Here is a 21,007-nt window from a genome sequence, read left to right on the forward strand (position 1 = left end):
GCTTTTAGTCATAGGACTATTACCAGACAGCAGATTCCATTATATATATGAGTTCTAACTTCGCCAGCCACCATGCATTTCAATAACATCTTGAATTTTAGATGTTACTTTTTTATAAAGGTTTGTGAAAAGTAAGAATTTCGTTTGTATAGTCGATGAATGGAGCTCATGTTTAGTTCCACTTGACTGAATAAATAACAACAGGCAATATAATACGAGTCAATTTTTCAGTCGTAATGTTTTTAGTTAATATTTCTCAAAATAACAACATTTTCACAGGATTGTGTCACCGACGATTCTTTGCTAATTGTATATAACTTCTGCTTGATCTTTACACGCAAACAGACGCTTCACATTTCACATACAGCTTATATATTACATACGTACAGTAAAGTACTATGATATGTATGTGTGCTTGGATTCATTGTTATATTGACTTTCGCCAGTACAATTTCACCCTGAACTTTCGATCAGAAAGCAAAGAAATGAGCAAGCTTAACAACTTAATGACAAAATTCCGTTAAAATAACTAAAGACACAAAGTTTAGGTTTCCCTCACCAAAAATTCGCTCGGAGTCAATCGACAGAACGAAATTAAAGATTGTTAGGAAAACAACTTTGCGATATTTTCTGACAAAATAACGAACACTTTAAACAGCCCTCTTCGCCATAGCTCGTACGTCCAACTATCTCAGACAAACCGACGGACACTTTTTCAGAATAGCATAGTGGTTAGCCGCGCATGCACAAAAATCGATGCTTTCTCTGTTAAGTTAATTTACATCGGTGAAATACGAGGCTTAGAAACTAAAAATGTTGCGCGTCCCGCTATATTCGAAATGCGCGCAAATTTTTGCTAGTACCCATGCGTTTAGGCGTGTTTTCACAATTGGCGATCATATGGAAATCATGGGTATTTCAGAATTGAGTAACATGTTATCAAGTGGGCTTAATTAGAAAAATCACTTTCTTCCCACAATTCACGATTCGACGATAATATAGATTCCTGCCTTAAAAAGCGCTAGCTAAGTGGCTACTTGGCAAATACGGCAATACGGCGAATACCAATATTCATGACATTCCAAACGCGAACCTTACAAAATCTTTACAATGTTTGTCAACAGTGCGCTGCAGCGTTGATGAAAAATGTAGTTGAAGGCTTAAAGCGAAAATTTTTGGATTTTTGAATGTTCCATTTTCATGACTTGAATTTGACAAAGAGTTATGTTAAACTGTTTCCCATAAAAACATTTCAATATAGATTTATGATTTTCTAATACTCATTTCTATAATCTGCAACTTGCAAAAATTAATCAAAATATAATAACCTAGCTCATTCATCAATATACATGCAGTTAAATATTTGAAGACACACCTTGTACGTTGGCTGCGGACAAGCACCACCAACAGCTGCAGTATTGGCTACACATTGACCGTTTGAGCGTCTGCCCTTTTTCAAATTCCTGCAAAAGTTGTTTTTCTTTAAACTACTTACGACAGTGGAAGGACAACGAGAGTAAATGTTGTTACACAGCCTGGTGACGTCACCATAATCTCGACTGTAGTCCTTCTCAGAACATTTTGGTGTCACTTGTGAGCATAAGGCTTCTTTTACAGCATTTGTACATTTAAGTGAAATGCCAAGTTGACCATAGAGATTTACTGCACGTAAAATGATAGCATTTTGCTTTGTATAAACTGGCGATGTATGGATTTAATTTCCAGTTCAATCTACAAGGACTTGCACTTTGTACTGACACACATCCCTCTCTTTTTGAAAATATGTTAAGCTTTCCATCTGGTGCTTTTCGTTTTACGATGTTGCACAAGAAGACATCAATAAGCAGTGACAGTAGACGAAAAGCAAAATTATTTCTTTAAGAGAATGTCCCATTTTCAAACAATTCGGAAAAGTTGCTCGCATATGTTGATTGCAGGAATCCTAAAACAGAACTAAATAATCCCAACCAAGCCAAAATCCTTTTTATTGTCTACTAAGGAAGCTGATATTTGAAAGAATGTCATGTTTACGTCACTTAAGTCATACATTTTAATTACAACACAGCGAGTGCCTAAAGGCTTGCAAAACAAGGATTCATTTATTTTAGCTTCTAGAATTTTCAAAAATTTTGGAGAGATTTTTATGATAGTGCACGAGATTTTTCGGGTAAGTCGCCCTCGTATTATATAATGGTTTCGCCTTCCTAAACATTTTTATGAACTAGAAGTGCAAGTCAATGTTCTTTATTTCACTAACCAGTAACCACGTAACAAAAAATAACCCAGGTAGAAACAGAAGGATGATCGATGAAGTGATTTAGAACAAAATGTTTTCATACGTCGGTAAGATAAACACTAATACTTCCTCAGCTTGTCAATGTAAACACGGGGCTAAAATGGCAACATTATTAAAGTGACTTCCTATTTCAAAATAACTCAATAGATTTGTAATATTTGAAAAATGAAGAACATTTTAGACATTTAATCATATACTAGAAACAACATAATAAAACAAAATTAGACTAGCGTTCATCATTTTTAAGGTGATTGAAAAAATAATGTCTAATGATAGACTTTGTACATGTGGCTTTAATTATAGTATTTGAATTCTTGTGCATGTCTGAGTGATTAAATTTCTAATATTGATAATAATATAACAATCAAGAACAGTGTTTTGTTCTCTTTGCATATTATAATTGTCGCCAAACAGCACAACGAAATTCACAGCATTGCAATCTAAAAAGTAGCAATATAGTATGGTTGTAATTTCTTTTGCAATATTTGCAAAGGAAGTTTCAACAAAGTACATATCACATGGCATTGTTTAAAATTTTTCTGTTTGAAGTGAAAGGAAGTGAAATTTTTCTTGAGATAGCTACAGAAAAGTATGTGATCAACAATAATGAACGAATATGACAAAGTCAATTATACAAAATTGCTTCCTCGAACAAAAATTACTTCCCATGCGACATGATAGGGAAGTAATTCGTTTCTATGAGGAAGCAATTTTGCAATTTTTGACATTTGTATGGTTTGACGAAGATTGAAGACAAGTTTTAGAAAACATGTGTCAGGAGACCTTGAAGTAACTTTGATAAGCTCAAAACTCCGTTCTGGTTAAGTTGCATAATAGTACAATTCAATGCCAAAATCCATTTTCCAAATAATACAAGTCTCTACAAAGTTATTTTGAAATAGTGAAGTTCTTTCAATGTAAAAATAACTAAATTTAAAGCAATATTATAAATTTGAGCTTCAGGAAAATAGTATAAATTCTTCATAAATAATTTTAAGCTATGGCTCGCCGTAGTCTTTACATTTGACCTTGACAAGCTGCGGAAGTAATTATCAGTGGGTTTATCTTATTTTTGAAAACATCTGTGTACATCAAACATCGACGTATACAGGGGCATACAGGAACTAGGAATTACATTAAAATATTTAGTTTGAGGCTATATATAAACTTTTAGGGCACTTTATTGGTGGAAACGGCATTACAAAGATGACACGTATTGTTTTCACTTTTCTGCATTGGTAATGCACATGCTTATCACACATAGAAACCTGCATTACAGTTCTTCATCTTTATTGTACTACGTTTCTGTGATCGAGAATTCGAGATTTGTGAACAACGTTTGGAAAACGTTCGCCAGCATTGAAAACAATTTTTCTAGACACAGTTGTAGAAAAAGCACTTAAAATATCAAATGACAATCTTTATCGCAATTAAATGAGTCCTAGTCAACCCCAAGAATTGATTACCTCGACCCAAACTGGAGAATTTTTTCTCCTAGAACATCTCCATACAATCACTAAGTCTACACGTCCCCTCCTGTTTCAAATTAGGTACAACAGCGAACTGAAATTACCTCATTCGCATGGGATTCCTTACATAAATAATCTTCAATTTAGTCCAAACAACTGAAAGTTTGCTTGTCAGACGATAAAATATAATCTTAAATTGCTTCACATTCTAAATTATTGATGTTTTGCGCAAACAAGAAACTTTTTTGTTTGTGGGAAAAAGTATTTTTACAGCAGCAAGCCCCAAAAAATTAGCTGGTTTTACCTTTATGATCATGATTGTAGCTATAAGTGACATTGATTTTGCACTCTATGAACTTATCTTATTCTTCTACAGAAGCAGCCGCTTTCTGGTTGCTTTTGCTTGACTGTATAATCTACCGCATAAAATGTCTTTTCGATACTAAACAAAACGTAGCTTGTCCTTCGTTAAACATTTTATAGGTATACATGAGATTTGCAGGCGACAAGTAAACAAGTTGAGCAACCTTATCAAGTTCAGTTCTGCTATGTTGATTTTAGAACATTATCATTATTTTTATATGAATGGGCTGGCTAAGTAACTACATGGAACTAAATGTAGATATTATCATGTAATGTTATTAGTGCAAATTTACCGAGAAAATTACATCCCATGCAAATATTTTACTTCCCATATCTTACACTTGACCTTGATCAACAGGAAGACTATAAACATTAGTGCGCTCATCTTATTTCTGTCATTATTGTCAAAATTTGAAACAATTAAAACACGAACATATCTCTCAATGCTTGATGAAAACATATAAATATTCAATGACAGCATGACGTGTAATCGAAAGGACAAATGTAGATTTTTGAACCGGACAAATATAAAAGTGCAAACATTAGCACTATACAGCACTGCATAATACCATTTGTTGAACATTTCATAGATAAAAACGATTGGTGTAATGATGAAACATTATGTAACTAAACACAGTATTGTGTGATGTTTTCTTGCACTACAAATTCAAATCAAAGAAAAATTCGAGCACAATGTCAATATTTCATCAGAATAATTTTTGCAAAATTATTTCTCTATTATCTTTATTATTTCAAGATGAATGGAATAACCACATCACAAAAATCCACCCAATAATAAGTTTTTCGAATCTTTCAGACACACTGACAACAAATCCGCCACATCATTTTGAACGCTATCATAAACTCCAAGTGCACAAAATAACTTCATCATATTTCAATCACAATCATATTTCATCATATTTCAATCTTACATAAATTTCCATTCTGAGTTAAGTTTTGTAACTATAGTAACTGTGATCTATTGCCAGGAATATTCTCCATTTTCCAATTAATACAAATCTATCGCGTTTTTCTAAATTGATTACTTTCACATGCGACGCGTAACCAATTTCTAATTTAAAGAAAATAAATTTATCAGGTTTTGTGTTAGTAGCGTGCTCAAAGTTACTTATCTTAAAGTAAGAAAAAGAGTAAATTTTGAATGTCTCCTTTTTTGAATATAGCAATGAAAAATTGCTGCGTCAATAATAAAAAACAGCATGTGGTTGATTTGATGCTTAGATTAAAATAAACTGTTGACTTAACAATAAGGTGTTTTTATTGGCAATCTGTTCGCAGTTTTACCACATTGTTATATTGAAATCGTATCAACACAATGATTCCATGTCATTGTTTTCTATAATTGTACTACATTGATTTTTATAAAAAACTCGTTTTATTCACCGGCTGCGACAATATTTTTGCCAATTATTATGTTCTACAGTGGCGCAAGCACGTTTGGTCGTGCTGTGTAAATTTCAAATGAAGGAGGAAAGACTGTGCAATGTGCATGATAATTGTGTAACATGTTCTTGTCTATTGCATGAAAATACACAGGATTATAAATATCAAATTTTGCAGCAAAGCAAAGAAGGCAAGCATTATAAAACACATACGCTTTTATTCAAAAAGCTCGATCACAATCACACTCATGGATTTTATCTGAAAATGAAGCTGAATTTACCGAAGCCTCGTACAAACTACCTAAAACGAAGCTTTCGTTATACTGGAGCCTTGCTTTGGAATAGCCTCCCGGAAAATATTCGAAGGCTTCAATCTTTTGACACTGCAAATATCACGAGGTTTTCAAAAAAATATATTCAAAAAAAGGGTGTGAAGGCGTGTACAAGAACGTTGGAGGCAATTATTTTGCTTTCACGTGGAATTTTTCAAAATTTCTCCCCAGATCTACTTTTGAAACCAGCTTTTGTGGCTTTGACGTTTTATACTCCTCTCCCTTATATATCATTTTAAAATATATAATCCGCAAAATATCCTGTTGAGAAAGGTGTAAATTGATGTAAAGTATCAAGCATTGACATAAATTGACGCAAACACGGCATATTTAAATAGCTGTTTAAACACCAGTTTCCTCATTAAACAATATAAAAGGCTTTGGCTAGGCTGGAATCATTCAGTATTCCTGTTATCAAGATCTGTTATCAAATCGTCAATTCTCTAAGAAAAGATGGGGCATTCTCTTAAAGCGATAACTCTGCTTTTCTTCTACAGTCGCTACTTATTGATGTCGTCTTGTGCAACATCGTAAAACGAAAAGCACCCGATGGAAAGCTTTACGTATTTTCAAAGAGAAGGATGTGTGTCTGTACAAAGTGCAAGTCCTTGTAGATTGAACTGGAAATTAAATCCATACATCGCCAAAATTTACGCTGAGCAAAATGCTATCGTTTCACATGCAGTAAATCTCTATGGTCAACTTGGCATTTCATTTAGATGTACAAAGGCTGTGAGAAAAGCCTTATGTTCACAAGTGACACCAAAATGTTCTGAAAAAGACTACAGTCGAGATTATGGCGACGTCACCAGGCTATGTAACAAAGTTTACTCCCGTTGTCCTTCTGTTCTCGTAAATAGTTTGAGAAGGAACAACTTTTGCACAAATTTGAAAAAGGGAAGACTTTCAAACGGTCAATGTGTCGCCAATACTGTACCAGTTGTTGGTGCTTGTCCCCAGCCAGCGTACAAGGTGCGTCTACGCATGTACATGTGTATTGTTTATTTAGCTAAGTTACTACAGCGTTTCATATATGATAATTTTTATTGTTTTAAGAAGATAATAGATATAAGCATTAGTAATACCTGAACCGATTTTAACCATCTCTATTGTGAACGTTTCTTGTTGCGTCATGTTTCAGGCATTATCGGTAATGTTCCGTTTCCAGAAGGGAAGGGTAATCTCTGTTCGTCTGTTACGTCATTTGCTTAGTTCTCATGTGTAAAAATTGATTTATTATTAACCATAACTGCTTTGTCAAAGACACGTATAAAATATTTCAAACTCTGAAAATATGTCATCTTTTTTCAATGTACTAGGTAGAATTCCAAACTTTGGACCTCTGGACAAAACATCTATTTCAACCGCAGAAAGTTGATATGATGATAGATTTGTTACATGTGACGCAGCAGAATCAATGTGATACGCCAAAGATATGGTCACATTGATTCTGCTGCGTCACATGAAACAAATCTTTCATCATATCAACTTTCTGCGGTTGAAATAGATGTTTTGTCCAGAGGTCCAAAGTTTAGAATTCCACCTAGTTAATTGAAAAAAGAGCACGTATAAAACGAAGCTTACTTCAAATAGAAAGAAAAAAATTCCAAAGAATATAGCAGTCTTGAAATTCAATGTTGAAGTAAAACATGAGACCTATTGTTTGATAAAGGCTTTGAAATATAGTCGAAGACTCGATGTTGCGTCTTTTGTTGTAATTTAAATATTGAATTCAAAATAGCCATAGAAACTTCGAAATCTGTTTCTTATTATATTATTTCAAATTATCGGGTGCACGCAGCTTTTGGAATGTACTCCCCTCCATTAGCTACCCATCTTTTATTTAATATTTCAGTTGACAATGAAGACAAAATTATCATGATATTTCAAATTTGTTACAATATCATCATCACACATATATAAACGCTCTAATTTATTTTACAAGAAAGATGACATCATAATAAAAGTAAATGTTTATTTTGAAATGTGTTGAATCGTTAAGAGTGAGTTGCATCAAGATGTTTGATAATTAATTAATTGTTTGAGCAGGTGGTGTGATTTCGAAAAGTTGTAATTCTGACTACTAATTTTAGAGAGTTATTTAGTTGGGTTTGTATCCGCCCAAGTTATTCTCTACTTTGTTTTATTTCGTGTAATGTGATCTCTTGATATTTGATATGACTTGTGATTATCATTCCATATTAGATTTAGAGGAAGATCCTCTACAAATAGTTTTCTTATGCTTTAATTAAAATTCTTGTTAAACCCTGCAAGACCCAACGGATTTTTGACTAGCATCAATGAGGAAATATGCTTTCTGTGGCAGTGATGGATTGGTGTTAGCAGAAAAATTGGTTAAATATTACGCTAAAATGTTTTTAATTTAAAATCTAGATTTCATTCCCGAACAATGATTAATTTTATTTTTTTTAGATGACACCAGAGTTCTTTAAAGACTACCAAAAGGCGTCCGTAAAAGTCCAAACAGCTTTAACAACTATTCGTTATGCCCGATACAGTGATGGAAGAAGGATTTTTTCAGATACTTGTGCTTCACAAATGACAGAAATTCAATGTGTGCCAATTTACTGTTCTGCTAATGAAACGGAGCTTTTAGTAAAATTCGATAAGAATGATTGCAATAAGTTAGTCCGCGTTTGGTTAGTAACAAGAATATATTCTTCCTTTGTCACTGCATGTGATATCATTACTGTCAGGAATAGATGAATATTGCGTGTCATGTGAAGTCAAGGATACCATTATAGCTTGCACAATAATTAGGGGCTCGGAAATATTCATAAATGCATGTTATAATCCGCAGAAAAAATTGATTTCATAGTTATAATAATTAATTTACTTCTCCCCCAATTATCGAGCTGGTTACGTTACTGCTTGAGGGAATATGATAGGTTTGGCGTTTAAATAGATGATTACATGGTTTTACTTAAGATAAGTCTATTATAAATCTCCCTGTGGCCTTGGTCATGTGTATTCGACAACTTTGGGAGTGTATTTTACGTGTTTTCCTTAAAGAATACAATTTTATACTTGCTTGCATTCTTTATATTTCACATTGTCTTACACTTTGTGATGGTTAAATCTTGATATATGAAATTTTTTAGTTTTGATGAACCATTCAGAAAATTGTCACAATCGTCTAGCATTCGAAGGGTTTTGAATACCTTAAAAAAACAACTACAATCCTCTTGCAACATGTATCCTGCAACTTCGTCCGACTTGCAGCCTGAGCCTCCAACTATTGGTGGGATATCGCCAACAACAGATGGAAACACATTAACAGCAAGTGGAAATACATAGTACGAAAGAAGAAACCGAACTTATTCCTAATTTGATCGTCTATTTCATTCTCTTGAATGTGCTTTAATAGATTCAGTATGAAAAAACGCAGTTTCATGAAAATATATGCAATTTGGTTTATTTTCAATTTTTTAGCAGTTTCACGCATTTAAACGCTTAACACTCAGCTGATAATATTCAATAATTGTCTTAATAATCTATCTGCTCATTTTCGTGATAAATAATATATAGAACAGAATTAAATACTAGTGTTTGTGTTGTTGTCAGCTTTTATAAGCCATTTACTTAAGAGGGTTTGTATAGCACAAAAGGGTAAAATAGTCCATTGCAGTACAATATGCTAGTGCGACTGATAAAAGATCACCTTTGACTGAAAACCGTGAAGGGGGTAAAAACGATATAAGATGTCAAAAAACGAAGAAGACGGAAAATAATTTAAAAGATTGAAGGTAGTGCCTTGAGTATCCATAAGTTACGTTTCAAGAAAGTTTTAAAATTTTAAACAGTTAAGGGGTTATACATTGTATACACAAAATCATGCACCCAAATACTTCTTCAAAGCATGTCATTCACAAAAATCACCATCAGGGATACATTTTTTCTGAGAAAAAATGAATGAAACTGGAGGCCCTATTGCCTTTTGTTAATTCCAGCCAACGACAAGCAAAATAATTTGCAATGACTTACAGTATATCAGATGATAAGTTTAATAAATTGAAAATTATGATATATATACTGATTAAGGTCTGTGGCAATATGTATTATTTTATGTTATCTTTTAAAACATGTCGTACAAACATATGGGGGGCTCATTTAGCCACTGTTTTGTTTTTTATTATGTGGCCGATCAGAAAGTTAGAATTATTTCTTTAAAATTCCATATATATGCAGTACAACATATGTTTATAACAAACGGTCGGAAAGGGAAGGGAAGTACCATATATATCTTTAATTTGTCATAAATAATCTGCTATAAACACAATAACTATAGTATAACAATTGCTATCCAAGAATAAATTTAAAATGCAGAACAGGAATAAGAATTACGGAGCCAACGGTGGAAGCAGCTTTTTCAAATGAGGACGAAAACAAAAATTTTGCAGATAAAGATAAAACGCAGATTTTGTAAACGTTAGTAAAATATGGTGGATTTGGCAAATCGGAAAAACCCTACATAATTACACAAAAAATGTTAAGGAGTCAAAAAAAACTTAAACGTGTAGGTTACGTCGATTATGGTTGGAAAACTAAAACCTTTCAGTCAACTGCTTAGATTCCAGCTTTTCCTATATTCTGGGTTTTATATCTTCCAACTTTTCAATTTCTAGTCTACGTGCAGACTTTAAACTCCAAAAATTTAAAGTCCAAATTTTCTCATTTCGGCTATACTAATCCTGCTCTCAATTCCTGAACCCAATCATTGTTTTACTGATGGCCATCAAACCTTTCTCGATTCTATTTCTACAGCAAAGAAACGCAACCAGAAGAACTTTCACTTTTGTATGCAAAAATATCACGGGTCACGTGTGCATTGTTTTAGCATTCCCAGAAAACATGCTCATAAATACAATAACATGGTGCTTGTATTCAGCAGTATGAACTGAACGCGTTTACACCATTTCAATCCTAACGATTCTGGTAATAGTATGTGTATATAAGACTGTTCTATTTTGCCCTTATAATCCGAGTGCATTGCCTAGAATTGTCGGTATTCATATAAATGTGTAAGTATAATTTTCAGTGTTATACGATGTTATTGCACATGATTGTTTGTTTTAAAATTATTGCCAATGGAATAAAGATCTTTCATTTATTATTATTGTGTATGGCGCACAATCAATATTACTTTCAGACCTTTTAGTAGCATGGTTCACTATAATAAAGTAAGATCAGCGATAGTTGCTTTCTTGCTAGGGTGGTGTGTATTTTTGTTCAATCTATTTTAAGTTTATGAATTATCATGCTAACTACCCTAGCAATATACTATCGTCAACAATTGAAAGTCGTGATGTTTTTGATAAACACTGGCATATATATATATATATATAGATGTATGCACTAGCAGATTTTCAATCTGCAGACATGAAGTCATGGGCTAATGAGTATAATTAATATATTTTAATCCAAGCGTTATATGTAAGTCAGTGATATTTTGAGAATATTTTGCTTCCTACATTAAAATCATGCTATAATGCAATTTGAGTGAAACTTGTGTCAAGCAAATTAAATGCAAATATGATTCAAACACAAGCGAGTTTTGAGGTATTAAAATAGTGTTTGGTTCTATTTTAAAGAATGATCTTCTATATTGTCCAGATTTATTGGAAACTTTGAGACATGTCAAGCAATGAAGAATTATTTGTTCCTGTACCCATGAAGTGCATGGGATTTGTTATTGGAAAGAAAGGACAACATATCAAGAAATAAAAATAAAACAAGAACACAAATTTCTTCAAAGCAATATGAAGAAGGAGTCAATCAGGTTTTACTGTTTGTGGGTCAAGGAAAGCTTGCAAAGAGGCAGAAACATTGATAATGGATTGCGAGTAAGTATTGTTAGCAGTGAATAAATTTTATACCATTGATTGTGTTGTAAGCAAGAGTAAGCGGATAATGGTCCAAGTTTAGACAAGATATTCAATTATAACATTGTCAGGTCATTAATTAAAATTTTTGAGCATTGTACTGAAACAATCACTTTTTTCCATGTTGAGCCAGTATTAAAAATGCTAATTATTTATAAACCTTTTTTTTAGAAACAGTTTCGAAGTAAAAAATCATCTCCTGTCAACAGGACTCGAGCAAAAATTACAGTTTCAATTGAAGAGAAATATATTGGAATAGTCCTTGGCAAGAAACATAAAATTATTGAAACCATAGAGACGAAATCTGGGACAAAAATTAGAATAGCACCACATGCAGGTGAGAGTAAAGGAATTAAAACTTTTGATTCTCAAACTTTTGAATTATACTGTTTCGTCTGAGATGTCTCAAAAGTTCTCTACATTTAAAAAACTTTTATTGGTCTGAAATGGCAGCAATGCGAATTGTGCACAATAGCAAATTATAAAACTAAAATGGCCAGCAAGAGTAAATCTAGCCTACAAAGGAGGCATTACGGGAATATAGATTTTCCCTGAGTGCCGGTCCCATGTAAACATGCAGCAAATGTTGATTTTCACTCTGGTTTGACTTCGTTCCAGTCTCATGTAAACAGGGCCTTAGACGTAAATCATGGTAACCAACTTACCGTCAATTAGAACTTGCTCCTGAGTCTCGTTACATCACAACGTTTGGCACTCATGCTGGTATAAGGCGTTACGAAAGATTTATTTTTGACGTAAAATCTGCTACGAAAATATTTCATGAGATGATCAAAAAAGTAATTGAGTAATTGAAGGCTTGCATGGAGTACTGAACATTAGCGACGATTTATCTGCAGGGGCGTAATTAGCTCGAATATTTGGTCCTGCTATGTTAATTTTTATGTGTTCACTCACTGTAAAAACAGCAGATTTCTAAAGAAATGAATAATGTTAATGGTCTAAAATTTAAATAGCAGGACCAAAACTTGTGGGCTGGCTACGCCACTGTTTATTTGTATATGTTTTACTCAGGTAGAACATGACAAGTGTCTAGAAAATGTGTTTCAGCGACTACTAAAAAATAATCCAACGCTTAATAATTCTAAATGTGAATTTAACAAAGTTAGTCTTTTATATTATGGCTATAAACTTTCTCTGATTTCGGTATATCCCCAGATCCCAAAAAGGCTAATGCAATCTGTAATGTCATTATTCCTGTTAAAGAAGTGGAAGAAAGCCAACTTAGACTGGTCAACTACTGCTAACGTTTTATTGCAGACCTTTCCAATGCTGTCCCAAAAGTACGTTGACTTAAGAGGAGATAATAATCACCTCTAAAGAAGACACACTTTTCAAGCTTTAATCCTAGCACTTAATACTGGATTGTGTTAAGATGTTAACTGTTAAGTCAGGAGAGGCCATATCAATTCTCTAGCTAGAATAAACCGGTACTTGTGACTTTAAATGTGGGTAATACCCTATTTAGTGGAACAAAAATTGTTGTTCCACGCTACTTACAACAAAGAGTAGTTTGTATCGCTCATAAGTCTTTGACAAGTTGTCTCGGTAGATTTCTGTACTCCATCTCCCTCGGGTGGCTATATTTGTTAGTATTAGTTGACGACTTTTCTCGATATCCTGAAGTGGAAATCGTAAAACAGACATCGTTCAAAAGTACCATCCCTAAATTAGTTAAAAAATTTTCCGCGTGTGGAATATGTAAACAACCTGATGTTGCAAAGTCGATTTAGGAATCTGATTCTCTCTTTATGTCTTCCTGCTTCCTTTACTAAGTTTGCGATGAATTGATAACTTACTAATATGTAGTTATTTGTCAATATCCAAATAAATAGTTCAACGTCAATAATAAAAATCAGTTCGTTTTAGCTCCATGCCTCAATTCTTCCGTATCAACGCTTTACGTTTGTCCACAGTGTAACCCAGACATACCATTATATTCACCAAACAGAATCTTTGCCAGTATTTAATGCATGATCAGATTTTCTTTCACCAAAGTTCTCTCATATCATCACCAAACATTTTCCTAAACAAACTTTACCTTGTTTTGCATTTAGTACGTTGAATCTCCCTCGTACGCTCTCTCTGTTTTTATATGTAAAAGAAAATAGTTCTAAAGATAGCAAATACTATAGTGAATGGTAAAAGTAATATAATAAGTTGATTGATCATAAAAGAACTGTTTTAAGATCACTAACCCAATAGTTCTAAATTAAATTATCAACTTATTATATTATCAACTTAAATTATCAACTTAAATTATCTACAATTAAACTATCAACTTGTTATATTACTTTTACCATTCACTATAGCATTTGCTATCTTTAGAACTATTTTCAGATTTGTCACCATGACAAAGTCTCTATTTTATTATATGCAAAAGAGTTTTTTGTCTGTTGCGTTTTCAATTATTATAAATATAAATTACATGTAAATTATAACATGTTTAATAAATGTCAAAAACATGGTAAACAGAAATAAATAGGAAAAAAATACTATTATGTGAATAAAAACTAATAAGTGCCCGCTCTCCGGTGTTTATTTCATTCGTTAATTTATTTAGGCGTTGCATGTTGAATTCATTTATGCCTAAGCCCGTCCTCTCTTAGCTAACGTTCTTGTTGTTAAAATGCTGCAACTTGATATTTATTATTGTTTAACTAAATGATCATTTTTTCATAGAACAGGCAAAAAGGAAAGAACATAGTATAGATCTGGTGATTACTGGTGAAGGAAAAGATTGTTGTCGTGCCCGATCTCTAATATTGCAGAGAATCGTAAGTTAAACAAATTTTACGAGAAGTTACATAAATTAAAAAAAATTATAAATTTTACATTTAGGGCCCATTCACACTTAATTCGTTTGCTAATCTAATTAGTTGATTCGGATTCGATTCGTTTTAAAATGAAAAACACGAGTGTTCACAGTTAAAGTTTTATCTTCATTATTTTTCGCTTGATAACACAGTACCATAAGAGACTCAAAAGGATAGATATGGATTAGCAGGTATTTTAGTCTACTTATAGGTTATTGTGGGTAAATACTTTAGAATCTATACTTAATGTAAATTAATGTTTATATTTGCTTCACATAATTGCCATTAAGTTTTGGCGCATTTTGGCGCCTTTCCTAAACCATAACAAAATTTAACGAATACAAATGGCGGAGGTTACTGCAATCGGCATACTTTTACTGGAATACCAAAGAACACAAAAAACAGCTAAAAGATCGAGGGTAAAACGGAAATAGATGCTGCAATACTTTCAAAAGAATGCGAGGCGTCGCATCGCGTTACATTTTGCTTATAAGTAAAACTGTAAAATATTGCTGCAAGCAAACACAGCAAAAAGAAACGCGTGCCATGTGTGACCGCACGAAAAGTCTGGTTACTAAGCTAAAAACATGTGATTGATCAAGGTTGATCCGATTCTATTCGTGTTGCATGTTCACATTATCATGCAGACTAAACTAATCCGACTCAAGACCACCTTCTCAAGTGCCCCAAGTTAGTTCGGATCGAATTCGTTTTTGCATCACTTACAAATGTTCACATTAGCCCTCATACGGACTCGAATCTATTTCGAATCGATTTAAAGCATTTATGTGAATGGGCTCTAAGAGAGATCAAAAGTTTGCAATCTTTGCATGTTAATTTGTTCAGGCAAAATATTTACTTGCGTCTTTAAAGACGCAAAATTTAAATTCGAATTTTAATTTTTGACTTGCGTCTTTAAAGACGCAAAATTTTTAAGTCAAAAAATAGGTGTTTTAGCTATTTAATTACTTTCAAACACATTTTTCACTGAAAATGGGGAAACTTGCTTTAGTATGTTAGCCCATCATTGTAACATGTAGAATTCGTAGAAAATAACTTATTTGCTTAAACTTGAGTGTAAAATTATTTCACAAAAAATTAACTATGGCGACTAAAATAAGCAGTTAAATTTGTGAACATTAACAAAGGGTCATCAATTTGACCATTTGGTGTAATTCAGTGATGAATTGTCCAATTCTTTTCACAAGAAAAAGATTAGTTCTTTCTTAATCTTGAAAAATGGTCTTCACTAACAGGGCTTTGACTGTAAAAGCGATTTATATAGATGTGCTATCTGCATTAAATTAATTGTTTGTATGCTCCGCTGTACAACCTAATTTAACAGAGTTTTAGAAACTTGTTTGAGCTTTCGTAGCAAATCAGAAATGATTTGGTGCTGCATGTGAAGCATTTGATTTTGTTGTACGAATTTTTCACTACATTGTAAAAATTTTTTCCAAATTTTTTATATTCAAATTGATTTCGACTTGCGAAGTTTGTATTTACTCTTGCATAAAGCAAATGAAATAATGCAAGAGGATACGCATATCGAACATTTTAGCATGATGTAGAAGTTTGTTTGCTGATATAGAAATTATCAACGTCGAGTTAATTTTTAGATAGAATTAGCTAACTAACTATGTGAGGGCACAGTATTTCAACACATTGAAGAACAGCTCAGTGCGATAAAATATTGTGGCTCGCAAGAGTTACATTGACAAATAAAAAAATATGCAAATATAATTGTTCAAACACACTAATGAAACAACCAACACACATTGAAATTGTGCGCGCATGGCAGCATGGTACGTTGTAAACACTGAACAGCGGCTGTCTTGCCAACGCAGTTCTTGATGGCATGATGTAAAATAGTAAGAGCTATTTCATATTTTTCTAAATTTTTTATTCTTTTTGTCATTTTCATATGTTTTTACTCAAATTTTTGTGAATAAAGCCCTGTTCAGGATGCCCTACAATTAACTTAATAAGTCTTGTTTAAATAATTTACATGGGAAATCCTGAATTGATGATTCTCTGGACGTGATGATGAAAAGGATTGCATCATATATCGGGCTACAGGACTTTATGCTCTTATAAATTCTCCATCCTACTTCACTGGGACGATATTACAAACTTTAACTATTTTACAGCATGCTATCAAAATATGTGCTTTCAAGACAGCCGCGCTGTTTGATTTCATATATATAGCGCAGAGTTTACTTTCTTTTATACGTGTAAGTTATTTTATTCGTGTTTGAATGTTGCAGGTATATATTTTTTTATTTGCGTGTAACACTTGCGAGCTACCGAATAATGAATAACATGGCTATAACTTTAACTTCTTTTGGAATTATTAATATTACAACTGTGATTGTTGACAAGCTCTTTCAAATGTTTCGAAGATTAATTAAGTTTCATTGAAATATAAATTTGTTGTCACAAAGTTTTTATCCAACGATCGCTTAAAATTTATACTCCGTGTTGCAGACAGTTTCATCGTATTACTTTACAGATTTCTTGTAATGACAGGGAATTAAGGCGTAAATATGGAGGTGACGAAGTTAACAAACCTTTTGTGTGTTTTAACAATGACGAACAAGAGGAAGAGTTTTCTCTCGTTTTGGACAAAAATACTCCATCATTGGATGGTTTCATCAAGGGAAATCGATTCAGAATTCAGTCCGATGATGTTCGCGATGAGGTGTTATTATAATTTTGAAATTTGAAGTGTCGAATATTTCAAGCATTTTTGGCTTTCAAGGTTCATTTCCTTCCCTCAATTGATTTTACCACACCATAATGATGAATAACTAAATAAACGAATAAGACTTTGCCATTGATATTCTCTTATCATTTGAGTGCTAAAGGTCATTCATTCTTCAGCCTGTAACTACTGATGGTACAATTAAAGACATGAAAGACTTGCTTCGACCTCCTTTGAAGAAGTTAGCTGATAAAAAAAGCGAAGAACTGTTGTTGGTAGATTTATGGTGTCATCTTGGGAAAGTGTATGTTTCAAATGTAGATCAAGGTAAACTGAACTATTTTGAAGTGCATGATATTCAGCATATTCAAAGACTTGCTTGTGGAACGATACATTAGATTGTTACATTTTGTTTATATTGCACCTTTTAATTGATCTTCAAAATCAATTCCAAACCAAACATAAACGAAAATAGTTCATGCTTAATACAACAAATAGACATTGGATTGTTCCACTTCCAACTCTAAATTAAAATAACTGCTATATAGATTATTTTTTTATGATTTCTTTTTTGTTAACAGTCTTCCTACATTTTTTCTTTCCACCCTATCCTTCTCCCTATCCTCTTTATTTCATGCCTTTTATGCTCTTATTGCATACATCTCTCATTATGATTTGTATTTGAGATGAAGAGATTTCATCAAAAGGCATGACAACAACAAAAGAAATCAAAAACAGATTGCCTTCTGTGAAAACAATGGCCGTTGCTACTGATAATGAAGTGAAGTGGCGAGTGTCTTTTGAGGAAGGTGTAGATGAAACAGAAATTGATAGGTCTTTGTTTCCTAATAAAGACGAAGTGAACGAAGATCTTTTCAATCTTAAGTGGCTTTGTACACAGTTACGCTTTGACTTTGCCTTTATTACTCCATCAGGTATTGTATAAGTAACAAATCCTAGGCTGTATTGAATATTTTCGAGGGACTAGGGTTTTGCAGAGATCCTTCCACAGATGTTTCAGTCAAAATTATCGCAGAAATTTTTCTGTTAATTGCCCTCATCAGTTGTATAAGGAAAAAGGAGAAGTATAAATTTTCAAAGAAAATCAGGAAATATTTTCGCTATTTGCCAATTCGCGGCAACGCAATCAATCAAGCGTTATTTCTAATTGAAAATATTATATACGAGTATCATTCCGGAAAGGTTTGGGGTACAAAATAACTCAATTGCAGAATTTTACAGGTTAAATCAAATGCAACATTCTGACATTTCTTATTGCATAAAAAGAGAAACATCCGGTCGTGAAAGAGTATATTTGTTGTCGTGCCATGTACACAAATTCTGTTCCTGCAATCCAGTATTCCTAAAATGACAGAAAAACATAAAATGTGTCAAATTTATGATATTTTCTCAACTCTACTCAATAATGTACAAAACAGTAAGACCATTTACAATGATACCAGTTGAGAACCACGTATAGTTTAATTGTTATGTTCAATTGTATAAAATAGATTCAATTATACTTTCCAGAAGCATAGCCAGGACTTATGCAACGAAAGGGATTGTCATTTTTGTCGAGTCAAATATGTAATTTATGGAACTGTCAATTTAAAATAGTCTTAAAAAAAGGATCTGTAAATATCCTCTTTATATCTACTTCGCTAAGCTCCTGCTTTCCATGTTATCATACCATATAATTCGGCCCGCTGTCCATTGTCAATCTTCTGTCGCACATGCCTTCAAGCTATAGTTTTGTAGCTCATAAAAGATGTTTCCATTTTGAAGCTCGTTACGTTCGATTCAAAGCTTGGAAAGGCCGGGATCCCGAAAATGAAGAACCACCATCTGAAGTGAAAAATATTTTAAGACCTGTCGTTCTTTGGCGTTATGAAGACATAAAGGCTTGGCTGTGTAAACCTTCCGTTAGCGTTATTAGGGGTGAAATAATGACACCAGATTCGAGTTATGATTGTCGGATAAAATTGAGAGCCGGTATAAACATCATTAAGCAAGATTTTTTAAACATTTATTATAAAGGATAAATTTTACTTTTCAAAGTTATGCATACATTTATTATCTCTTAAACATATTCTGTCCTTAGTACTTCGTTTAACCTTATAATATCAATATAATAAACTATCATTTGCACTTTGAAATTTTATTGACATAATTCGGTCTAGTAGCTAAGCGCTACTGTCGAAAAATGAATAAAAGTTTTAATTCATCCAAGTGCAAAACCTCATACTGGCCAATGACAAAGCCTCATTGATAAATCGTGCATGATCTTTAGAAAACAATTTCACAACCAAAACTGTTTAGATGCTACATTCAAATTCTCTTGTTTCTCTTGCAAGGGCATTTGACAGTTAAAAAATTTTTGTGTTTTTGTGTATTGTAACATTGGGGATCGGGCTCTAATGCACAAAGCAAGAATTATTTCTATTTCTTCTATCCAACAGGACCACGTTATTTAGACGAAGACGAAAAAGCAAAAGAAGAAGATAACACTTTGTGTGATTATCTTTCAAAATGCAAGTATGATCCCAATTCTGGAGATGGTCAAATGATGTCTTTACCTGATCCAAATGATATGTTATTACCAGAAGGTTTTGAATGTCAATTCTATCGTGAAGCAAAAGAAAGTTTTTATCAAGCAACAATGGACGGGGAATGTTTTACTATTATTGTATTGGAGCAAAAAGATTGGGACTCTGATGGATCTAAGAAAAGAGACAAAAATCAGGTATTATTGAAGTATATGACTAATTGTGCAACAATGTAATAATTAATTCAGCCACTCCAGATTAAAAAAGTTCTTCGACATCACGTGGTGATTACTTTCATTGAACAATTTTTCTTGCTTTTGAAAAAGAATTAAGGGATGTCAATATTGCGGTTAAATACTATAGACCATTTCATACATTTATTTTTTTATAAAGTTAGCATAAAAGAATAAGATACATGGAATTTAAGACAGCTTATAAGTCATTACTAGATGTTGCAGTATATCAACATAGTTGATAATTATAGCTAAATCAAATCCATCGATTTTCAATATTCCAAATTTTGTATACCAAAAATATGGAAAAATACCGAAATTAAAAGTTCTAATCAGTTTATCTATTGTAAAATGACAGTTTACCTAAATAAAATTTCATTAGTTTTCAATAGAAACAAAATCACTGATCGTCATTTTAATTACATCATTAAAGAAGCAAGACGAATGGTAACAACTATTTACAATTTTATTTGTTCGGTAAAGATTTTTGTTTTATTGCAGTTTGGAATCAGGTTTATCCTGGATTCATGGTCGGAAAAGATGCTTAATCCGCAGATTGACTGGACGCCAGATGACATTTTAACCAAGCTTAAAGATTTTATGAACTTTATAAATCTTTTTAAAAAAGGAATTCTTAGTGGTTAGAAATATTCTTGAGTTTGCTAAGACATGCCATGTCTATAAAATTGGCTTTATATGAATGAGAATATTAATAGTTCAGCTGGAAAATATTAAATAAATACATGCCATTCATGGGATCATAAATCAGTCATAAAACCCGGCGTTTCTCATTTTTCATAACCAAATAATTTATACAATCACTAAGTTAATGGTACCAGAAAAACACTGTAACTATATGATGAAGAAATTAAGACTAATTAAAAATTTAGTACACAGATGGCTTTCAATAAAGTTATAAATAAA

The 21,007-nt window shown here is 32.7% G+C and overlaps 2 protein-coding genes across 8 annotated transcripts; both read left to right on the top strand.

The window, feature by feature from the left end:
- Window positions 1-6,209: 6,209 nt before the first annotated feature.
- On the top strand, window positions 6,210-9,447 carry LOC124439922. The gene is made up of 3 exons (XM_046990216.1): window positions 6,210-6,835; window positions 8,297-8,523; window positions 8,986-9,447. Exons 1-3 carry the CDS (start codon window positions 6,413-6,415, stop codon window positions 9,179-9,181), a joined length of 846 nt encoding a protein of 281 aa, XP_046846172.1. The 5' UTR covers window positions 6,210-6,412; the 3' UTR covers window positions 9,182-9,447.
- A 1,264-nt stretch (window positions 9,448-10,711) lies between these two features.
- Window positions 10,712-21,007, top strand: LOC124440295. Of its 7 annotated transcripts, none has more exons than XM_046990650.1 (10): window positions 10,712-10,905; window positions 11,476-11,727; window positions 11,938-12,103; window positions 14,467-14,561; window positions 17,113-17,301; window positions 17,484-17,631; window positions 17,991-18,239; window positions 19,090-19,296; window positions 19,764-20,047; window positions 20,585-21,007. In XM_046990650.1, the coding sequence occupies exons 2-10, from the start codon at window positions 11,644-11,646 to the stop codon at window positions 20,726-20,728; spliced, it is 1,566 nt and encodes a 521-aa protein (XP_046846606.1). In that variant the 5' UTR covers window positions 10,712-10,905; window positions 11,476-11,643; the 3' UTR covers window positions 20,729-21,007. The 7 variants fall into 7 exon arrangements, with proteins under 7 accessions (XP_046846606.1, XP_046846605.1, XP_046846607.1 ...); XM_046990649.1 differs by having other exon boundaries at window positions 11,498-11,727; XM_046990651.1 differs by having other exon boundaries at window positions 11,498-11,727; window positions 17,997-18,239.

The sequence above is a fragment of the Xenia sp. Carnegie-2017 genome, unplaced genomic scaffold, assembly GCF_021976095.1.
Source record: "Xenia sp. Carnegie-2017 unplaced genomic scaffold, XeniaSp_v1 HiC_scaffold_2, whole genome shotgun sequence".
NCBI classification, from domain to species: domain Eukaryota; kingdom Metazoa; phylum Cnidaria; class Anthozoa; order Malacalcyonacea; family Xeniidae; genus Xenia; species Xenia sp. Carnegie-2017.